Genomic DNA, 21,621 nt, shown 5'->3' on the forward strand with positions numbered 1-21,621 from the left:
GATTAAGTAATATGTCAGGAGCTGGAGTTCATCAAAAATTGGATGCTTTTCTGATCCAGAATATACAGTAGATTCACACTCAGTCTCTATGTTGGTGTTCCTTGCTTTTCACAGGCACTCAAAGTGACCTACCAGGTATGTTACTGACAGGCTTCTGCTTGCACTATACCATCAGTGACTTTTATATCAGTTTTACGGACACATTTATTCTGATGTGGAGATCATATCAGACTCATACCAGGTTGCAGTGTAACCTTGCTTGCCTCCAATCTTATCCTTCCACAATACCCACCCTACTGTCTTCCTATCCAGCTGTTTTTTTTAAATGGATCTGGTGTCCTGAACTCCTCCACTCTTCCTGGCAACCTGTTGCGCTCGTGAATTAATAATAATAATCCTTGCATTTGATATCGTGCCTTATCACGTTGTCAAGACATCTCAAAGCGCTTTATAGGATGTCACTGTGTATTCCTTAAACACCGGGCAAAGGTAAATGTCCTGTCCTGAAATTACCCTTTGCAACTTTAAATCTATCACTTCACGTCCTTCTGTCTTGGTGGACCTTAAAGTATTGTCCTGGAGTTTACTTTTTCAATCGCTCTTAGGATTGTGTGTCCCTGTATAAGGTCCCCCCTGAGACATCTTCTCTCAAGAATGAAGACAGATGACAAGCCATGTCAGGATCCGCACTGCTCTATGACTGGTCAGTGCTGTTCTGGGTCAACAAACAGGTGCAAGTCCACGTGAGTGGACAACTGCCACAATGCATGACCTAATTTTCCATTGAGCTCAGTAATAGAGCCACAGCCCTCGCTGTTTGCTTGGTTTCTCCCATCTTCGCATCTTAGTTGCTCTCTATAAGTCTGAGAGCTTTCAAAATGTCTTACAGGTGTGGTACGCCCAGATTTTCTAAGGCATGATTTTCTGACATCTTAAGGCGTGATGGTTGTGTCTGTTGAAAGGTACAGAGTCAGACATCATATTGTGTGACATTCCATCATCATACGCCTGGTATCTCAGGTCCAAACCCAGAGCTGTTGCAGGTGGAACACGGAGTTCTGTAGCTTAGTGGTTAAAGCACTCACCTCTTAAGCGAGAGGACCTGGGTTTGATTCCCGGCAGGACTTACCTAGCAGTAAGTCCGAACCCGGTTGTTAGTCAATTGGCGGATCGCTTTTCCGTGGGTGATAATCCCTTCCAAGTAAATTAAAATAATTTGGTCACGCAATCCACAACTGTTTGTGGGACGCTGCTGTGCGCAATCGGCTGCCGCATTTCGCTCCCAAAATGTATAGTCAATTCACTTGACAGGGTATTCTGCGAAGCGTTCTGAGATGTCTCGAAGACGTGATAAAGCGCTATATCAAACGCAAGGATTATTATTATTATTATCTCAGGTCTATACCCAGAGCTGTTACAGATGGGAAGGGTTACGATGGTAGAACCACAGTATAAATGGACCTGCTGTACCTATTGTCAGTACGGAAATATCACTTCCCTTAAAAGCTGATTGTTGATGACCAGAAGCAATTTTATTTTGACGAGGGGGATTTTTCACTGCCAGTTTACTTCCTAAAAGTGTGCCTTGGGAAATAATTATGATGGATGGACGGAATCCTCCACATACCACAGGTATAGAGTCAGATTTGCAGAAGTTGTAATTGCTGAGGACATATATGATTTGCTTTAAAATGCTTTGCAACGACTTTCCCGTTCCATACAAAAAGTGCCAAGCCAGGACCCATGAATGTTTCCTCCGCCAGTTGTTGAGTCTCTTAAAAAGTGCGCGGAGCTTGTTATTTTAAGGGCAGCGGAGATATTGCAAATTTGCACCAGGTCAGCTGTGCCACTGACTGCACCTGTGCTCGCCCCAAAATGTAGCGCTTTACAAGATAATCTTTAATGTAACTTCTTGCACTTTTGTCAAAAGCCAAAAAATATTTAGTCTTTGAGCCATTTGAGACATGAAGGAGAAGGTCACGGTATTGACCATGGGTACAGAGTGTAATCTTGGCAAGTGGTGTTCACTACAGGGGTTACATTTGCACCCTGGCAATATGCTAGTAAAGTTACTTTGACCCTTGATGAGGCCCACAGTTAGGACTAAGCGTCTGCCAACTGCGGGCATAAGCAAGGATTTACACATCCATTACTACCATATGTTGAGGGGATGGGGAGGAGGCGGCTGTCTTCAAATTTCAGGTAAATGATATTCCACTTCAAGGATAAGGTTCTGAAGAAAAGTGGATTGTTGAGCTTACTCGAGCTTTAACGCATTGGAGATAGAGGAGATAGATGTATGTTCCTTCTGTTTTTGTGCCAGAAAATGTCACCTTGAGCCAGTCTGCCAATTTAAGAAAGTAATTAAGAAGTAGAAGGCAGTGATCAATCACAGGCTGATCCAGTGCTGGGCTAACAGGCTTTTTTTTCTTAGAATGATTCCTGATGGAAGCTGTAATCTACTGTTGCGTCGCCACGCTTAAACTTGCAGAAAAAAGACTTCGACGCGACTTTAAAGTGAAATAAATACAAATGAAATTACGTTTTTATTTAAATTATCAACAGTCTCAAACAGTGCAGCAAGGCATCAGTTCATTCCTAAACTGAGACCTTGTTTCAGTCCAAGTGCCGTATGCTAATGAAGGCTTTTCTGCGTCTCTCAAAACTGGCCAACAGTCTTCCAGATTACTCGGTCATTCACCTCACATGGTTCATTGTGAGGCTTTACTGGGCGCAAAACGTCAGTTGTGTTTACAAAGAAACAGTCACTACACGTCGCTTGTGTCAAACGACATAAAAGGTGCTTTGATCTATACAATGCTTTAAAAATGCAAGCCTTTCTTTCTTCTCATCCACACACAGACAAATTGACTCGCAGTTGACTTATTGGAACGTGTGTTAAACACCGGTCCAGGATACTGCAAACCAAATAAGTGTCCAGTACACAGCAGAAAGGAGTTGTTATATGAGAGCCTGACAAGCTAGTTGTAAGCAGTCTAGCTTCTTTCCTCATGCAACGTGGCAGCCAATTTTGCGCAGAGCAATTTCCCACAAACAGCCATGAAATGAGTGACCTGGGGGATTGTTGGCCAGGACACTGGGAGAAACTCTCTTCTCTCTTCGACTGGTACCGTGGGATCTTTAACGTCCACCTGAACAGTCAGATGGGATCTCGGTTTAACATCTCATCTGAAAAATGGAGGGCATCCAAATAGCACAAAGGCCAATGTCAACTTTGCTTTCTTGTTTTATATCCACCATTCCTACCTTAGCGAATTCAGAAGTGCTTTACACAGTTTAGTGACAGTCAAGGCTTGAAGATCCCGGAGAGTGGGTTGGAGTAACTGCTGGAATTTAAACAGCTTGCTAATGAACACAGCCTAGCTACATCAAATGCATGGATTATTATTATTATTATAGAGTCTATAAAATTATTCCATAGTCTCGGCTATTCTGTGCTTGTGTGTGCTTTTGTGAGTGAAGAGGAATGGCATTGGATAAGACGGGGGCAAGCACTGAATTTATTGCATCAGTATCCAGAGGACAGAAATCTAGTGCGTACCAGAAATGGGGTTCACTCAAAGAAAAAATGATTGTGCTACTAATAAAATAATAATAATCCTTGCATTTGATAGAGCGCCTTATCAAATCATTAAGACTTCTCAAAGCGCTTCACAGAATATATTTTGTGGGCAAAACATGGCACAGCAGTGACCCACAAACAATCATGGATTGAAATGACCAATTTATTATTGCTTTTTTTTTGAAGGAATTATTACCCCCAGAAAAGCGATCCGCCAATCGACTAACAACTGGATTTCTGTTTACTGTCAGGTAAACGGGGCATGTGGAGTAAGGAAACTCGTCCAACATTTCGCCCTGCCCGGAATCGAACCAAGGACTCTCGCTTGCGAGGCGAGCGCTCTAACTACTGAGCTACAGGACTCCACTAAGGTAAAGCTGCCTGCACAACGTACAATATCTCGATTACGTTGCACTGGAGTAACTTGAGCATATTAATGCACCAACAAGAGTACGCACTTCCTGAACTAAGGGAATCGGGGTCACATTGTTCGGCTTCTAGGTCTCATTGACACACAAGTCTGCCAATTCGAATCGTGATGGGTTCCCTCAGTTCCCAAGTGTACACGTACAGTCAACAATAGGAGGTTGGACCACGGCAATATGTGAAAGAAAGAGCGAGAATATTTCCCACCATTATCAACATGCATTCAAGCGTTTTGTTGTGAATTAAAATCCGTTTTGAAGTAAAGTTCTATGCGCTACACCAAATAAGTCAGGCAGTTAAAGAAAGGGCTGAACCTTTTAAAAAGGGAAAAAGTACCTGAACTAAATAATTGTTACAGTGAAGCATATAAACAATGAAAACATATAAACACTTTTTTACAATGAAACATATAAACACTTTTCCACAGGTTTTACATCCTTATTAGAAATGTGCATTGGTGGCATAAACTGACCCCTACACTGTGTTCTTGTGATACTGATCAGGAACAAGTATCCTGGATGAATTTTCTCATTCCTAGCCCAGGTGATTTGAAGTCAATTGTTGTGCCGTTCAGACATGGATCGATGAACTCCTTATAGACTGAGAATCAAACCTACAAACTGGCTTTCTGGTTCATATGGCACAGGGCTGCATCAACAGTGCCTGGAAAACAACAACAAATTACATTTGTATAGCGCCTGTCACGTCGGGAGGACGTCCCAAGGCCCTGGACAGTCAGGGATTTAGACCCGAACAGGAGGTTGAGATAAGGAAGGATGGAGGTTAGGGAAGGTAAAGGTAGGTGGTTGACCGAAGGCACGGTCGAAGAGGAGGGACTTGAGACGTGCCTTGAAGGAGGCAAGGGAGGTGGAGAGGTGAAAGGGCAGTGGGATGGGGTTCCAAAGGGTGAGGGCAGAGATGCTATACCCACTAAGCCATCAGCCGAAATCCTTGACTTGAAGGTTTTGATCATACTTTTGCTTTGGACAAAATCAATGAGTAGCGAAAGATGCTTAATGAAGAGGGATGTCTCCAGGAAGAATTACAAGGAGCACAGTGGGAAATATCACTTGAAATACAGCTGGCGTGAAAAAGGGTTGCTCAGTGTGTGTAAAGAACCTGCATTCCCGTATAGCTTCCTCTGTAGACAGGTTTGCTTCAGCTGAGCAAATGAGTTGCAGTTTCGGCTCCGTGAACACATCTCACGGCTGCAGTAGGCAATCAGACGTCTGTCAGCTATGCGATACACGACATGAACAGCATTTGTAACATTTTTTTATTGTTCCCTTCAAACGCTGCAATGAATCACAAGCCAAGTGCTCCTTACGTTAAATCCCACAGTTGAAACTAAAACAAATCACTATTGCCTCTTACAGATACCTGCAATAATAATAATAATAATAATCCTTGCATTTGATATAGCGCTTTTCACGTCTTCTAGACGTCTCAAAAAGCTTCCCAGAATACACTGTAAGGTGAATTGACTGTATATTTGTGAGCGACTGTAAGAAACATTCCTCACTTTTGCCATTCAAGTTTCTGGCTTAGCGAGGAAAGTCAGGACACACAGTTGGCTGAAACATGATACATGCAACTTTTAAATATGTTGCTCCATTCCGACAAGTGCGATATCAGTGGTAGAAATCTTCAATTAACACTTGTCCTCAGTGAACACGGTGATAAGTTTCCACATGTGTCAGACACCCGGATTACCAAACAAACTCTGATTAGGAATGGGTCTGATGACAATGTGTGAATAAGGATTGACCCGGATGATAAGACATTCCATAGGACAGCTCTTGCATTCCTGCGCTGGGGGAAGGGGAAGTTTCAGTCAATTACTTTGGGGATGAAGGAATGTTTGTGGAGACTGTTTCCTCAGGAGACTAGTGATAATGAGGGAAGGGGTTGTAGAAACCAGAAGACCCATTGGCAAAGTTGGTTCAATGTGCCAAACCTCTCATTTTCTATGCTTTCTTCTGTCTGTATGGCTGAAACACCATATGATGGGTTGACCCACAGAAATGGGATCCATTGTAGCATTTTATCTGAAGGAGAATGCCTTGACCAGTACAACATACCCTAAAACAAGCTGGGGTGATATTAGTAGATATGAAGTTGTATTCCCAGCCGCACCCCACTCCCACCGCCCCCCAACCCCCCCCACACCTGCGCCCCATTTTGTCACGCAAAGGATAACGGACATCTAGAATTCTCTCCCCAAAAGGCTGTGGAAGCTGGATCCATTCAAATTTTCAAGACTGAAGTAGATAGATTTCTGATAGGTAAGGGTATTGAGCGATATGCGGCAAGGGGGGCAAATTGGAGTTCAGCCATGATCTTATAGAATGGCAGAATAGGATCGAGAGGCTGAATGACCTACTCCTGTCCCTATGTTCCTATGAATCAGCTGTTCCATAAGCGAACTCGTGTCTCTTATCTCTTAGTGGAAAGTCTGCTCTTTGCGGATTCCTTCAGTTTATCACTGGCATGCGCAGCATGCCCAACAAAAGCCGACACTGGTATGTCTGTCAGCTGGACGCTGTATGCCATTCATACAAATATCAGGTCCTCAGCTATGGTACTCATACCTCCCTGTACAGTTTACAAGCCAAGCACATGAGAGATGGCAAGAAGCCAAACATGAGCCTTGAAGTACCAGATGTGAATAAATTATCAGCTTTTATCCAGTGTGCACTGTACATCATACCATTACCATAACTGCCGCTGAATGTATTCAATTTTAGCCTGATTCTTTTATGTCTTATACATTTCTAAGCTCTGTCCCCTTAGAAACTAGTATCCAGCAAACAGGGGGCTGTCCCTGTGTAAATAGATTATAAATAAATAAAAAGCATTTTACTTGAGTGACTGCCGAGAGGGTTTTGTTCCCGTCATTTGGCAGCGAAGGAACCTTTATGCAAATGCCACAACCTGGGGGGAGAATCAGAAAAGCTTCCACACTCAATCGAGCTTTCGCTGTTACTCATTCCAGTGGTTCAGATAGATTGTTTGAACCCGAACTCCTTCTGAGAACTCATGATTGTGGTCTGAATATGACTGATTTAAACAGGCAGTCAGGTGGTTTGACCTTTGACAATGAATAACAAACTTTATTTCAAATGTTTCAGGTTTGGTCATCGGCACGACCCATATTTAAAAAAATAAGACGATGTTTCGTTATGAAGCAATTTTATGTCAAGTTTATTAGTACAACGACGGAGCATGATGGGGGAGAGAGAAGCTCCACCAACATCTGTCAACCTTTACTTACAGCTGTGCACAAATTGGCTGCCGCGTTTTGCCCACAAAACATATATTCTGTGAGGCACTTTGAGACATTTCAACGATGTGATAAGGCGCTATATCAAATGCAAGGATCTTTATTATTATTATTATTACGAATACATAGTGGCTCCACGTGCCATTAATTCCTGTGAAGCGCTTTGAGATGGCTCAGTGACATGATAAGATGCTATTTCAGAATTCAATGACAGTAATATTATCTCACTTCCTTCAGCTCCTGTAGTCACTGAATCCTGCCAGGATAGTTACATGTGGATACTCAGATGTCCATTTCTCATGGATCGATGTGGAAACTGAGGTTATTGCTCCATGTTGTGGAACTTCACATGCACCGAGACAGCAGAATAAGAGGATCCAGGTTTAGGGTTGCAGGGGACAATTTCAGAACAGACACCAGTATTTATTTTTTTTACCCAGAGGGTAATTAATGGCTTGAATGGCTACCAGAATGGATGGTCGAGGTGGGGATGCTGGACGCATTTTTTTAAAAAAACAGCTTGATGCTGTGATGGGAGGACGGCAGAGTGGGATGAGATCAAAAGAACCAAAGAGCCTTCTTCATCGAAAGCAACCTTTGTGATCATGTGATGGGTTTTGTGCACTTTGATGATCTGTGCTTCGAGACTTTATGCTACGCGAGAGGTGCTATATAAGTGCAAGTTGTTCTTTAATCTTTTTAATCCCATTTCTGTTATTTTACCAAACCCACTAATACCCTTACTTCTGATGTCTATCTCTGATGATTGTGTCTGTCTGTCTTTAACACGGCTTCTATAGATTCTGTCCCTTTGAGAATGAATACAGCAATAGTCTACATCATACAGTAACAAAATATTCCTGTGCACACGTGCCCTGGTTGTATAGTGCCTGTGATTAGTTTTGTACTGTAATAGAGGCAGCAAGTTCGGTGTATTGATTCAATCTGCAACTAGACACTCATCAAAGTGTTAAGAGTTTTTTTCTAAATCAACTTATCTTTTCCCTTTTACACTGATTCATCTCTTATAGAGATGATTGTATTGCTCCCTAAGCAGAAACAAGGTACTTTCACAGAAGGAAGAATAGAAACTTAAAGGTTATTGAGACATCGTTGAGCACTTGTGTACAATTGTATTCACCCACAAATACCCAGTCACTTCACGTTACAGTATATCCTGTAAAGTACTGTGAGACATCATAGCTGTTTGGGGGACATTGCTGTGTGCATATTTTACATAATCTTCAATTTTAAGACAAAAAAGGCTCAGACTAGTCCAAATTCTGTGCCTCTGGAAGGATAATAGTAATAATTCATGTATTTGATATAGCGCCTTATCATTGGGCGCATTGGGACATCTCCAAGCGTTTCACAGGGTGCTGCAAAATGAATTCATTGTATGCTTTGTGAACCAAACGTGGCAGCCAATAGTGTACAGCAGCGTCCCACAAACAGTCGTGGATTGAGTGACCAAATGTTTTTAAAAAAGGGATTATTACCACCTTAAATGCGATCTGCCAATCGATTTACAACCGGGTTCCTACTCATCGCTAGGTAAACAGAGGCCTGTGAAGTAAAGAAACTTTCCTAAAGGATGAGGGAAATTAAAAAGAAATAAAACAAAACCGAAAACTTCTGGATTACAACAATAACAACAACAAATTACGATGTAAGATACCAAGCTGAGTTTTCTTTGGTCAACCACTCTCTAAAATGACAGTTCAGTTGCTTTTTTCCCCCTGTTTTGATCGGCTAGCACCAATACCAGAATCGGTAAAATGTGATTTGAATCAGACGCTGCCATCTGAGATACCGTTAAGTGCTCCCGGCGCGAAGGATGCTACATAAATGCAAGCTGTTGTCGTTACCACCGTCAACAACAACAACGTCTCAACGCACCGACCATCCATCCTTTCCTCTGTCCCTCTCCCCCCACCCCGCACCCCCGCCGCCTTCTCCAACCCCAGCCAGCCCCTTGAAGAGGAAGCAAAAGGCAATGAAAGGAAATTCCTGAGCCGTGATGCGTTGCAATGTGTAAAAAAAAAGCCTTTCATGTGTGGAATTTTTTTTTCCAGGCAGCGACCTCCATCGACTATGGTCGGTTCTGTTCTGTTTGCTGTTAACTTATACCTGATCACGAGAATAAGGCAGCAGTTCCTCCCAAACCACCAACTACCACCCCCTCCCTTCCCTTGTGATTCATTCCCACATTGTCCAGAGAGCAGTAACCACCCAATTTGAAAGTATGTGAGGAATGCAGCATTTTCTCTCTGGCACCATTGAAAACAGATTTGCATTGCCTGTGGGTTTTTTCCCCCCTCGAGAGAAAGAGAGAGAGAGAGAAATTGTTCCAACTGATCACAAAACCCAACCACTTAACCCCCACCTTCCTAACCACCATCCAACCCCCCCCCCCCCCAAAAAAAAATTCTGCAATCATTCATCCCAACCAACCCAACCCCAAACACACACACAAACACACACACACAAGAATCTACTAGGAGTCACCTAAGAACAATTAATGCATGGCATTTCTTTTTCAGATCGTTTTATTTCTTAAATATTTACATTCCTCCCCCCTCACCTCTACCTTTCTCTCTCTCTCTCTCTCCACACACCCACACCCTCCCACTCTCATGTTAGTATCAGGCTGGGGAATCAAACCCACATCTCAACTCTTTTGCACACACACACACACACACACACACACAGTGATTACCAATCTAAGGGATGCAAAAAAAAATAGAATAAAATGCAGTTTGCACTCAAGAGTGAGTCTAAAACTCTTCCCCCAACTGCTTGCACCTGGCATGGGTGAATGTGATTTGCAAAGGGTGAGTGAGTGAGGGTTCATGTGTCAGAAAAAAAATCTAACTCTATAAAATATTTAATGGGGAAAATTACATAAATATATAATTATATATATATTGTATATTATGTGTGTATATATATATATATATATAGAGAGAGAGAGAGAGAACACCTCCTTTGAAGGACAATGGATTTCCCCTTCTCTGTATATCCTTTGTTAAAATAATAATGTTAACACTTTAACTCCAGGATTACACAGTGAATACAGTACTCATTCCTGACTTATTACTGTCTTATTTATTGCACGTTCATCCAGGTTGCAACGAACCCCCTTTCAATCGCAGCAGTACGTGCAGAATAAATCAAAGAGGAAAACCCAAAGGGGGTTTTAAAAAAAAACCTCAAAATGTTACCAAGAAGGAATATTCTTGGGCCACGTGTTTTCAGTCATTGCACCCAAACCAATCCATCCCCAGTGGACTTGTAGATCAATGCAGATCAATAATTTTTTGGGGTGAATTTATTCACACCAATTTTCCTTGAATTTGAATGCAAAAAAAAGGGGGGGTGGGGTTTGGGAGAGAAATCGAGGTACACGTGGAGTGTGTTTTCAGAGGGGATGGGAGTAATCTGCTCTCTCTGTGTCTGTGTCTGTGGAAAAGTTTCAACGCTGCATTCATTCTCTGCAACACTGTCTTTGTCGTGGATTCCAACCATCTGAGTGTCCCCTTCAAAAAAAAGCACAGAGATTGTCCTTAAAAAGTAGCTGAAATTTCCTACCTGCACCCCCCACCCACCCCTCCACCCACACAGTCTGCACCAATACTTTTTTTTATTGCAATAAAAAAAACACCCCCCACCCCCCCCCAAAAAAAAACCCTCCACCAAAAACTACCCACGCGTTTATTTTAAAACACCTGGAATTTTTTTTTGAACAGAGATATATATATTTTTTTATAGATATAAAAAAATGTCAAACAAAGCAATTGCATTGCACAGTGAATTGCATGGGGAGAGGGAAAGGTGGTGGGGGGGGGGGGGGTGAGGGATGGTGGGGGGGGGGGGGAAGAACATTTAAATTAAAAATTGCATTGCATTTCTCCACTGCTTCAAAAGAAATCGAGAGAGACCTTTCATCAGTTTATCCCCATCTCTCTTTTTATCATTAATATTTTTTTTGGGGGGGAGTGGGGTGAGTGGGGGTGAGTGATGGAGGAGTGTGGGGGGGGGAGAAAAAAAAATGTGTCTGCAGCCAGACAAGATGCATCAAAGCAATTTATATTCACATAGTAGAAAAAAGGAGATAAATATATATATGTATATGTATCTTTTTTTTTTTGGCGGGTACTCATTCCCGCCACGTCGTGTCTACTCAATTTCATTCTATTTTTTTTGTGTGTGTGTGTGTGTGTGTATGTGTGTAAGTCGCTTTGCCTCCATTGGGTGTTACTGACTCAAACACAAGAGGGAGGCAGTGCCTTTGGGAGGAGGAGGGGAGGGGAGGGAGTAAAAAGGAGAGGAGGAGGAGAGAAGGGAGAGAGAGAAGAGAGAGAGAGAGAGGGGGAGGGAGTAAAAAGGAGAGAGAAAGAGGAGGGGAGGGATTTGGAGTGATGTTACAAACGACTCAACCCCAATTTTTTTTTACTATCTGTGTACAGTCGTTGCCAGTAGCAGAGTGAGCTCAGAGAGAGAGAGAGGAGAGGACAGAGAGGAGAGGAGAGGAGAGAGAGTCACTCAATACCAACACAACACAACCAACACACAACACAACCAGTGTGTGTGTGTGTGACTGTGTGTGTGTGTGTGTGTGACTGTGATATACAAAGAACTTTGATCTGTTTGGTTTCATTTCTTGTTGCTGTTGTGTGTTGTCTGTCTGTCTCTCTCCTGTGTCTCTCTCTGGTTGGTTTGCTGGTGCTGTTGCAGTTGCTGTTTTATATTATTCTTTTTTATTTCTTTTTGTTGGGGGGGAAAAGAAAAAACAAAAGGTGGGTGGAGGGTGGGGTGGGTGGGGGGCACTGCTGTTATTTTTTTTTCCCCCCTCTCTCTCGTGGCCATCGTTCTCCTTGAGAAGGAGAGAGAGAGAGACAGACAGACACACAGAGAGAGAGAGAGAGAAGGAACACCACAACTTAACTCTGCGTTTTTAAAGGGACTTTGGGAATCCTCAGTGTGTGTGTATATATATACACATATACATTGCCACCAACATCTGGAGAGGAGAGAACATCGCAAGCTTTGGACTTTAAAGAAGAAACGTCTCGTTTTTTTTAATATATATATATATATTGATTTATATATATATAGAGAGAGAGAAAGAGACAGAAAAGAGAGAAAGAAGAGGGAGATTTGTGGATCGACTGTGTTGTGTGTGTGGTTTCGTTCCAACGTGGTGGTGGTGGTGGTGGTGATCGAACCCACGTATTTCTTTACACCCCCACACACACACACACCCCTAAGACTCTCTACACTGTGCGCCTCTCTCTCTCTCTCTCTCTTGGTCTCCTGGTTTGAATCGATCGATCAATCAATCAATCAATCAATCAAATCCATCCATCAAGACCAGCGATCCATCCATCGATCCATCCATCGATTCCTGGTTGGAATCTTTTTTTTTCTTTGGAGGAGAGGAGAGAGAGAGAGGAGAAGAGAGAGAGAGAGAGAGAGAGAGAGAGAGAGAGAGAGAGAGAAGAGGAGAGAGAGAGGAGAGAGAGGGGAAGCGTTGTCCCATCTATTCTGCGACCCGCGGTGTTTGGGGGTGAAGGCGATGCTGCTTTCAAAGATCGGATCACTCGCTCATATGTACTCGACATCGAGTGTGGATGTGCCGAACAAGATCCAACTACAGCAAGGTGAGCCCCCCCCCATAGCCCCCCACCCATAGCCCCCACCCCCCCATAGCCCCCCCCATAGCCCCCACACACAGCAAGGTGAGCCCCCCCCCCCCATAGCCCCCACAGCCCCCCCCCCACACAGCCCCCCCCCACACAGCCCCCCCACACACAGCCCCCCCCCACACAGCAAGGTGAGCCCCACAGCCCCCCCCCACACAGCCCCCCCACACACAGCCCCCCCCCACACAGCAAGGTAGCCCCACAGCCCCCCCCACACAGCCCCCCCCACACACAGCCCCCCCCCACACAGCAAGGTGAGCCCCCCCCATAGCCCCCCCAGCCCCCCCCACACAGCAAGGTGAGCCCCCCCATAGCCCCCCCACACAGCCCCCCCCCACACAGCAAGGTGAGCCCCCCCCCCATAGAGCCCCCCCCCACACAGCCCCCCCCCACACACAGCAAGGTGAGCCCCCCCATAGCCCCCCCCCAACCCCCCCCCCACACAGCAAGGTGAGCCCCCCCCATAGCCCCCCCCACACAGCACCCCACACAGCAAGGTGAGCCCCCCCCCCATAGCCCCCCCCACACCACAGCAAGGTGAGCCCCCCCCCATAGCCCCCCCCCCACACAGCCCCCCCCACACAGCAAGGTGAGCCCCCCCCCACAGCCCCCCCCAAGCCCCCCCCACACACAGCAAGGTGAGCCCCCCCCACACAGCCCCCCCCCCACACACAGCAAGGTGAGCCCCCCCCCATAGCCCCCACCCCACACACCCCCACCCCCCCACAGCCCCCCACACACAGCAAGGTGAGCCCCCCCCCCCATAGAGCCCCCCCCCACACACAGCCCCCCCCCACACACACACACAGCAAGGTGAGCCCCCCCCCATAGCCCCCCCCCACAGCCCCCCCACAGCCCCCCCCCACACAGATCCAACTACAGCAAGGTGAGCCCCCCCCCTCCCCCAGCCACAAAGTCACAACAATAATAATAACAGTAACAGTAATACCGATGGCGGTGATTGATGATCATTAGCACTTCGTTGCAAACGTTTCTCCCCCCGAGTTGTGCCGCTGGTCTGTCCCCCCCCCCTCCCCCCCCCCGGGCAGCTCCGGGGCTGTGTGTGTGTGGGGGGGGTGTTGTATAGTGTGTGTGTGGGGTGTGTGTGGGGGGGGAGGGGGTGTGTGTGTGGGGGGGGGCTGTGTGTGGGGGGGGGGCTGTGTGTGGGGGAGGGGGTGTGTGTGTGGGGGGGGGGCTGTGTGTGGGGGGGGGAGGGGGTGTGTGTGTGGGGGGGGGGCTGTGTGTGGGGGGGGGAGGGGGTGTTGTATAGTGTGTGCGTTACGTTTGTGTGTGTATTGGATGCGAGTGTATAGTGTGGGTGAGTGTGTGTGTGTATTGTGTGAGAGCGCGTGTGAGTGTATAGTGTGTGTGTATAGTAGTGCACTGTGTGTGTGAGTGTATAGTGTGTGTGTGTGTGTGTGTGAGTGTGCACTGTGTGTGTGAGTGTGTATAGTGTATAGTGTGTGTGTGTGTGTCAGTGTATAGTGTGTGTGTCAGTGTATAGTGTGTGTGTGTGTGTGTGCACTGTGTGTGAGTGTATAGTGTGTGTGTGAGTGTGCCCTGTGTGTGTGTGTGTGAGTGTGAGTGCCCTGTGTGAGTGTGTGTGAGTGTGAGTGCCCTGTGTGAGTGTGTGTGAGTGTGAGTGCCCTGTGTGTGTGTGTGAGTGTGCCCTGTGTGTGTGTGTGAGTGTGTGGCTGTGCTGTCACAGGGCCCCTGTGTCCCGGGGTCTCGCTGTGTGTGTGTGTGAGTGGATGAGAAGACAACAAAAGGGGCTCCGAGTGGCTCACAATGGGGAGAGGTTGCAATTGCAATCGGTGGCCCCAACCGACCCCACTAACCCCCTCTCTCTTGAATTCTTTCCCCCCCCCCCCCTCTCCCCCTCTCCCCCCCCCCCCCTCTCCCCCCCTCCCTCTCCCCCCCCCCCCCCCCCCCCCCCCTCTCTCCCCCCCTCTCTCCCCCCCACAGTGAAAGAAAGAGAGCCTTTTGAGAAACTGTATCAAGTCGGTGCAGTTCTGGGCAGTGGAGGCTTTGGCACAGTCTATTCTGGCAGCAGAATTGCAGACGGTGTGCAGGTACAGACCACTGCATAATACATCTACACATCCCAAACACATCATTATTATACATGGGGGTGTGTGTGGTGGGGGCTGGGGGCTGGGGGGTAGGGCTGGGGCTGGGGGGGTGGGGGCTGGGGGGTGGGGGCTGGGGGGTGGGGGGGGGGACCAGGGACACAGATCTGCTTTAATTCAACATAGACTTTTATTGGATTCTTCTTCTCTCTTGAAAGGCAACGGTTTTAAACTGAATAAGTAGAGAGGGATAAATAATACTCTGATGGGGGTTGGGGTGATGGGGGGGGGGGGGGTGATGGGAGTGATGGGGGGGGCTGTGGGGGTGATGGGGGGGGTGTGGTGGGATGATGGGTGGGTGTGGGGGTGGGGGGTGATGGGGTGGGTGTGGGGGTGATGGGGGTGGGGATGATGGGGTGGGGGTGATGGGGGTGGGTGTGGGGTGGGGGGTGATGGGGTGGGGTGTGGGGGGTGATGGGGGGGTGGTGTGGGGGTGATGGGGTGGGAGAAAAAAGCACAGTTAAAGCGCCTCCTGTGTTTGCAGTGGTGTTGATGTTGTTTCTGTGTGTATCTCAGGTCGCTATCAAACATGTTGCCAGAGATCGAGTATCCGACTGGGCTGAGATGGTGAGTAACACATGACAGGGGTTTTTTTTTCAAGGGGGGGGTTGGGGTTGGGGATGGTTTCTTGGCCAGTTTTTTTGTGTGTTGGGGGTTTGGGGGGTTGAGTTGGTGTAGTTTTTTTTCTGCACCAACTTTGTCTGTCTCCCTCCCACACACACACACACACACCACCCCCTTAAATATCCCCCCCCCCCATAATGAGACTGAAATTCACTAAGTCTTCATGGTGGGATACAAAGTCCTTGATAGAAAGGGTGGTGGTGGGTGGGGGGGGGATTTCAAGGACTTGTGTGTGTGTGTGTGTGTGAGTGTTTTTTTTTGGGGGGGAGGGATTTGAATGGCTTTGAATGTTGTGTCTGTAAGTGGATTTTTTTTTATTCTAAATCATTTCTTTTTTTCTCTCTCCCTCCTTTTTTCCTTCTCCCTCCCTCCCTCCCTCCCTCTCTCTCCCCCCCCAATACCACCACCCCCCCTCCCACCATCCCATTCCAACTCACAGCCCAACGGGGCCAGGGTCCCGATGGAAATCGCCCTCCTGAAGAAAGTGGGGGCGGGCTGCCGGGGGGTCATCAAGATGTTGGACTGGTTCGACCGTCCCGACAGCTTCATCATCGTCATGGAGAGGCCGGAGCAGGTCAAGGACCTGTTCGACTTCATCACCGAGAAGGGCGCCCTGCCCGAGGACTTGGCCAGGACCTTCTTCGTGCAGGTGCTGGAGGCGGTGCGGCACTGCCAGGGCTGTGGGGTGGTCCACCGCGACATCAAGGACGAGAACATCCTGATCGATATGAGGACCGGGGAGCTCAAGCTGATCGATTTCGGTTCGGGAGCCGTCATGAAGGACACGGTCTACACCGACTTTGACGGTGAGCTGGCTGGTTTGTTGTTGTTGTTGTTGTTGTTGTTTTTTTGAGGGGGGTATATAAAAAAAATGTGGGTGTCAAATTATTTGGGTGGGGGTCACTTTCTCACCCCCCCCCACCACCACCACCCCCAGGGGAAAAAAAAGTGCTAATTTTTGTGTTGTGTGTGTTGTGTAAAAATGCAAATTTTTAAATTATTTTTAGAGAGAAATGCAAAGGTTGTTGTTGTTATTATTATTTTTAAAACAAAGTGTGTCAGTGGTTTTTTTTGTGTCTGTGAATGAATGTGTGTGTGGGTCTGAATTATTTATTGAGTGTGCACAAAAATTGTGTGTGTGTGTGTGTGTGTGTCAGTTATTTGTGTGTGTGTGTGAAGTATTCTTGTATTTAAATTATTTGTGAATGTGTGTAAATGGTGTGTGTGTGTGTGTAATACACAGGAATTATTATTATTGTGTGTGTAATATACAGGAATTATTATTATTGTGTGTGTAATACACAGGAATTATTATTATTATTGTGTGTGTAATACACAGGAATTATTATTATTGTTGTGTGTATATGTGTGTGTTTGGCAGGACAAAGTCTTTGGAGTTTTGTGTGTGTGTGTGTGGTTTTTTTTGTACACACAGAGGGTTTAGTGTGATTAGCGCCAAATTTGGTGACTTGACTTTTGACAGAGCCAACTTTTTGAGTGTTTAAAGAAAAAATTGAGGTGGGGGAATGAATTTTTTTATATATATATATAGAGAGTATCCAAAACAAATCTACTTTAAAGCTCGTAACCTTAATTATTCTTTCTGGAGGGGGGAGGAATAAAAAATAAGCCTTTTGTTTTGTGGATAAGATTTCAAATCCATTGCAAAACACACCCCCATCTCTCGCTCACTCACTCACTCACATTTACACATATACACACACAGCCTTTTTTCTCTCTCTTTCTCTGTTGTTATTGTTTGGCGGTTTATTTCCTTTTTTGGGTCGTGATGTGGTGGGAGGGAGGCGTTTCTGAGAAGCAAAAGCAAAGAGAGGTTTGATCGGAAACACTGGTGTTGGCTGCTTGGTATGTGTCACAGTGTCAGTAAGTCCGGTATCCACTCACTGTGGGTTGCCCTTGTGGCAGGGAGAGAAGAGTGTGCAGTGTGTGTGAGTAAGCGTGTGGGTGTGTGGGTTAGTTGACATTAATCAATTAATCAATTAATTAACAGGGGAAAAGGTAGGGGTGGTGGTGGGGGGGGGATCCGAATAAAATTACGCAAGGACTGGACACGTAATCAGGGCGGTTAACAACCCCCCCCCCGTCATCGGATCTCAGGAAACCTCAGAGAGAGAGAGAGAGAGAGAGGGGGGAGAGAAGAACCCCCGCCCCCCCCCCTCCACCCCCCAAAAAATCCTATTTTGTAATAAATCTCCAGAAAAAAAACCCACTCCTCTCTTTCTTCCTCTCTCTCGCTCTCTCGCCACCCCCCGCCCCACCCCAGAACGTGTTTCTTTATTTACGAGAAGGTGGGGAGGAGAGAGAGGGAGAGAGAGAGAGAGGAGGGGGGTGTGTGGGGGGGGGAATTCACAATGGAAATAGTACCTGAAAATCTCAAGGGGGATAATATCTAACCCTGTTGACGTAGAGAGAGAGAGAGAGAGTTTGTGCGTGTGTAGGGAGGAGAGACTGGATGGGGTGGGGGGGGGGGGGGTTGGATGGGGGGTGAAAAAAAAGGGGAAGTTTGTTTAGGGTTTGTTTTAATTTGAATGTATCCCTCACTCTTGTGTTTACAAAACAAAACCTGAAGGTTTCTCGAGCTGTTTTGAGAAGGGCGGGAAGGGGTGGTGGGGGGGGGAGAGCGCGAGAAAGGCTTTGGTTTCCTGCTCTGCTAAAATAGCAGAGGGAAAGACACCAGAACTGGTTTGTCGGCCACCCTTTTGTTGTGGAAACGCTCTGGCGCGATACCCAGCTTTACTTCGGATAACCGGACTTGCCCTCTTGCTGCGGAGTCTTAAACAAAAAGGAGAGGGAAGGAAAAAGACAAAGGAAAATCGATACCGTTTCTAAATTCGAACGCCCTTAATCCTGAGCTAAATTTAGCCCATGGGATGGAATAATTGGCCACTCTTTCTCCCCCCCCCCACCTCTCCTCCCCACACTCACTCACTCGCTCGCTCACTCACTCACTCACTCACTCACGCGCTCACTCAAACACCTCCTTTTCTTTCCCTGAGTCCTTGGGTTTCGTAATGGAAATGTTTTGAAACATAATAGCCGCTTTTTTAAAAAAATCTTAATTGATTTCCTCCCCCCCCCCCTTTGATGATTAATTGCCAGAGAGAAGGAAAAGAGAGTGGGGTGGGTGGAATTTTTTTTTGTGGGGGGGGGAGTGGAGAACCTTTTGAAACGGACACGGAACGTGACACGAGACTAAACATTTCCAAACGCAAAATGTTTCGGTTTCAACATAAACAAAGGGCACATCAAAGCTTTTGAATTTGTCGAATTCTGGTCAACCCTTACGCCGCTGTTTTATTTTATTTTTTTAAAAAAAAATGTTTCAGAGGGTTTATAAATAAAAAGAATTTCCCATTTAAACTGCAGTTTAAAAAAACGCGCTTTTTATTTTATTGTGCGCTCGAGAGCGTTTATAAAGATATCAAGTGAGCGCTCCTCGAGTTAGAGGTGAAATCCTTCTGTTGCTCTCCGGTGGTTGGAGGCGGAGCGGGGAGGAGGGAAGAATTAAGGTCGTGTTGTTCGGAGATGGTAGAGAGAGAGAGAGAGAGAGAGAGAAAAACAAATAAATATACAAGTCAATTCATTTCGCGGTATATTCTGTGAAGCGCTTTGAGACGTCTGGAGGACGTGAAATGTCGATTGCAAGGATTATTATTAAAAAGCTGGAGGCTTTGGTTTTTTTTTGATCGTTGGGATTTGAGCTGGAGTTAAAGATATCACACCTCAAGGTTTGGCGCCACCATTCGGTTGGAGCATGTGGTTTTACAACCCAAAGTTTGTAAACAAAAGCTTGCATGGCAGCGATTCAATAACTGACAAGTTCAGGCCAGGACAGGGAGGAAGAGTGGTTTAACCACATTTCCTGCAGAGTTATGGGCGGAACGAGATAATGCAGCGCGATTTGAATCTTTCTTTTTGCAGTGCCTTTGCACTCTTGTTGATGTGAAACGCGGGTAGCTTTTTTTTTGGGGGTGTTTTTTTTTTTATTCGCGCAATAAAACTGTTGAGCAGATTTGTTTTTTTCGAACTGAAGCAAACTGCACCCAAAAAATTATTGTCATGCGAGTCTAGAAAATGCAAACTTAAATCCTCTCTCAGACCCAGGTGGTAATTTAGTATACCACCAAACAGTTTTTTAAGTGACTTGGTACTTTTAGCCAGTATAGTGTTTTTTTGCCGGTGTATTTCACCTACAAAATACACAGTCAACCCACTTTACAATATATTCTGTGAAGTGCTTTGAGGTGTGTCAGTGACGTGAGAAGGCACTGTATCAAATGCAAGGATTATTATTTTCAAATGCAAAGATTATTGTTAATAATAATAATATTTGAAGGCACGTACTTATGAATGCATTTTTTTTTACTGTGTTTTGCAGGCACCAGAGTTTACAGCCCACCTGAATGGATCCGTTACCACAGATATCACGGCAGATCAGCAACGGTGTGGTCCCTTGGGGTGCTGCTGTACGACATGGTGTGTGGGGACATCCCCTTTGAGCAGGACGAGGAGATAATTTCAGGACAAGTCCTCTTCAGGCGCAGGGTCTCAGCTGGTAAGCTGCTGCTTGGATTTATCAGACCCCCCCTCCCTCCGCCTGCCTTGTCTTAGATTTCTGCCTCCAGCCAATATAAGGGCTCCCATCTTTCAAAAGTACGCGTCGATTAAGTCAGTCACCGCTGTACTTAAGGCCATATATGCTGAGTGTTAAAAGGCTGGCGGCACCTGGAAAAAGTGTATGAATAATCACTGATGGATTTTCGTGCATTCGTTTCCTGCCTGCCGAACTCGCTTGGCTTTGTGGGGCTGAACAACAGCAAGTTGGCAATGATAGAGCGCCCTTCACACAAGGTAGCGTCCCAGAGCGCTTCTGTGGTTAGGATTGTATTATCTGCCCACCCAGAAGCTAGGAGTTTGGTTCTGTTTCTCCTGGGTTGGAATCTGCAGGAGTCGTGGTTAAAGCACATTCCCGGCTGGTCCTGGCTGTCAAAACCGTGTTGGTTTGCGTTTGCCTCCAAAACACAGTCACTACACTTCACAATAAGTCCTGTGAAGCGTTCTGAGGCGCCCTCTTGACGTGAAAGACACAGCAAGGCATGAAAGCTCTTCTCTTTCTCTATTTAAGTTTTGTAACGTGGTTTTTTTTTTGTTTGCCCTCAGAATGTCAGCATCTCATCAGGTCATGTCTGTCCCTGAGGCCTTCCGAGCGACCATCCTTTGAAGACATCATCAACCACCCCTGGATGCAGAGTTGCATGGATTCACAAGATGCCATTGGACTAAGACTGCACAGCCTGAGCCAAGTGGCGACGCAAGCAAATTAGGACTTGTGTCAGGAGGGCAATCGATGCCTGAGAAAGTCAACTGCCTCCACTCCCGCCTTCCTTAAGAGGAACCAAATAGCTCGCTGCCTCGGGTCACATTCACTAGAATCCGGAGTCTCATTAGTGAGAGGAGTGCTGAATGGCCAGATTGAAAACCAACAAACTTCAGTTGTCATTAACTTGAATCGTGCATCACGACAAGCCTGACTCTTCCTCTGCGAGTGCCTTTTATGAACGCTGGATCCTACTTACTTAAAAAAGAAAATACTTGAACTTCCGTACTGCTGCTTCTGAACGAACTTAAAACTTTCTTTCGCACAATCCTCGTACGTACACACAGGGACCTTCTCGTCACTATTTTGTTTACAGCCTTTGTTTGTCAACGGTGACAGAAACAAAAAAAAATTAAGAGAGGGTCGAAAAAGATCTCTTCCCAACCCCATTCTCCGCCTATTGATCGCCACTAATTCGACAAAATGACCTCAACTCTCCTTCGTGCGGTCTTGCTTGTCCAACACACTCAAAT

General features: G+C 46.1%; 1 protein-coding gene and 1 non-coding gene across 2 annotated transcripts; both read left to right on the top strand.

Annotated features, from left to right (window-relative positions):
• Positions 1–1,054: 1,054 nt before the first annotated feature.
• trnak-cuu lies at positions 1,055–1,127 on the top strand. Its single transcript has one exon. It is a non-coding gene; the product is annotated as a tRNA-Lys (tRNA).
• Positions 1,128–12,711: 11,584 nt separating this feature from the next.
• pim1 (serine/threonine-protein kinase pim-1-like) lies at positions 12,712–21,349 on the top strand. The gene is given in 6 exon segments (NM_001292576.1): positions 12,712–12,955; positions 14,963–15,069; positions 15,643–15,693; positions 16,190–16,556; positions 20,150–20,326; positions 20,932–21,349. Coding segments are annotated over 6 exon segments (951 nt in total). The 5' UTR covers positions 12,712–12,870; the 3' UTR covers positions 21,096–21,349.
• Positions 21,350–21,621: the final 272 nt, after the last annotated feature.

The sequence above is a fragment of the Callorhinchus milii genome, unplaced genomic scaffold (assembly GCF_018977255.1).
Source record: "Callorhinchus milii isolate IMCB2004 unplaced genomic scaffold, IMCB_Cmil_1.0 Scaffold19, whole genome shotgun sequence".
NCBI classification, from domain to species: Eukaryota; Metazoa; Chordata; class Chondrichthyes; order Chimaeriformes; family Callorhinchidae; genus Callorhinchus; species Callorhinchus milii.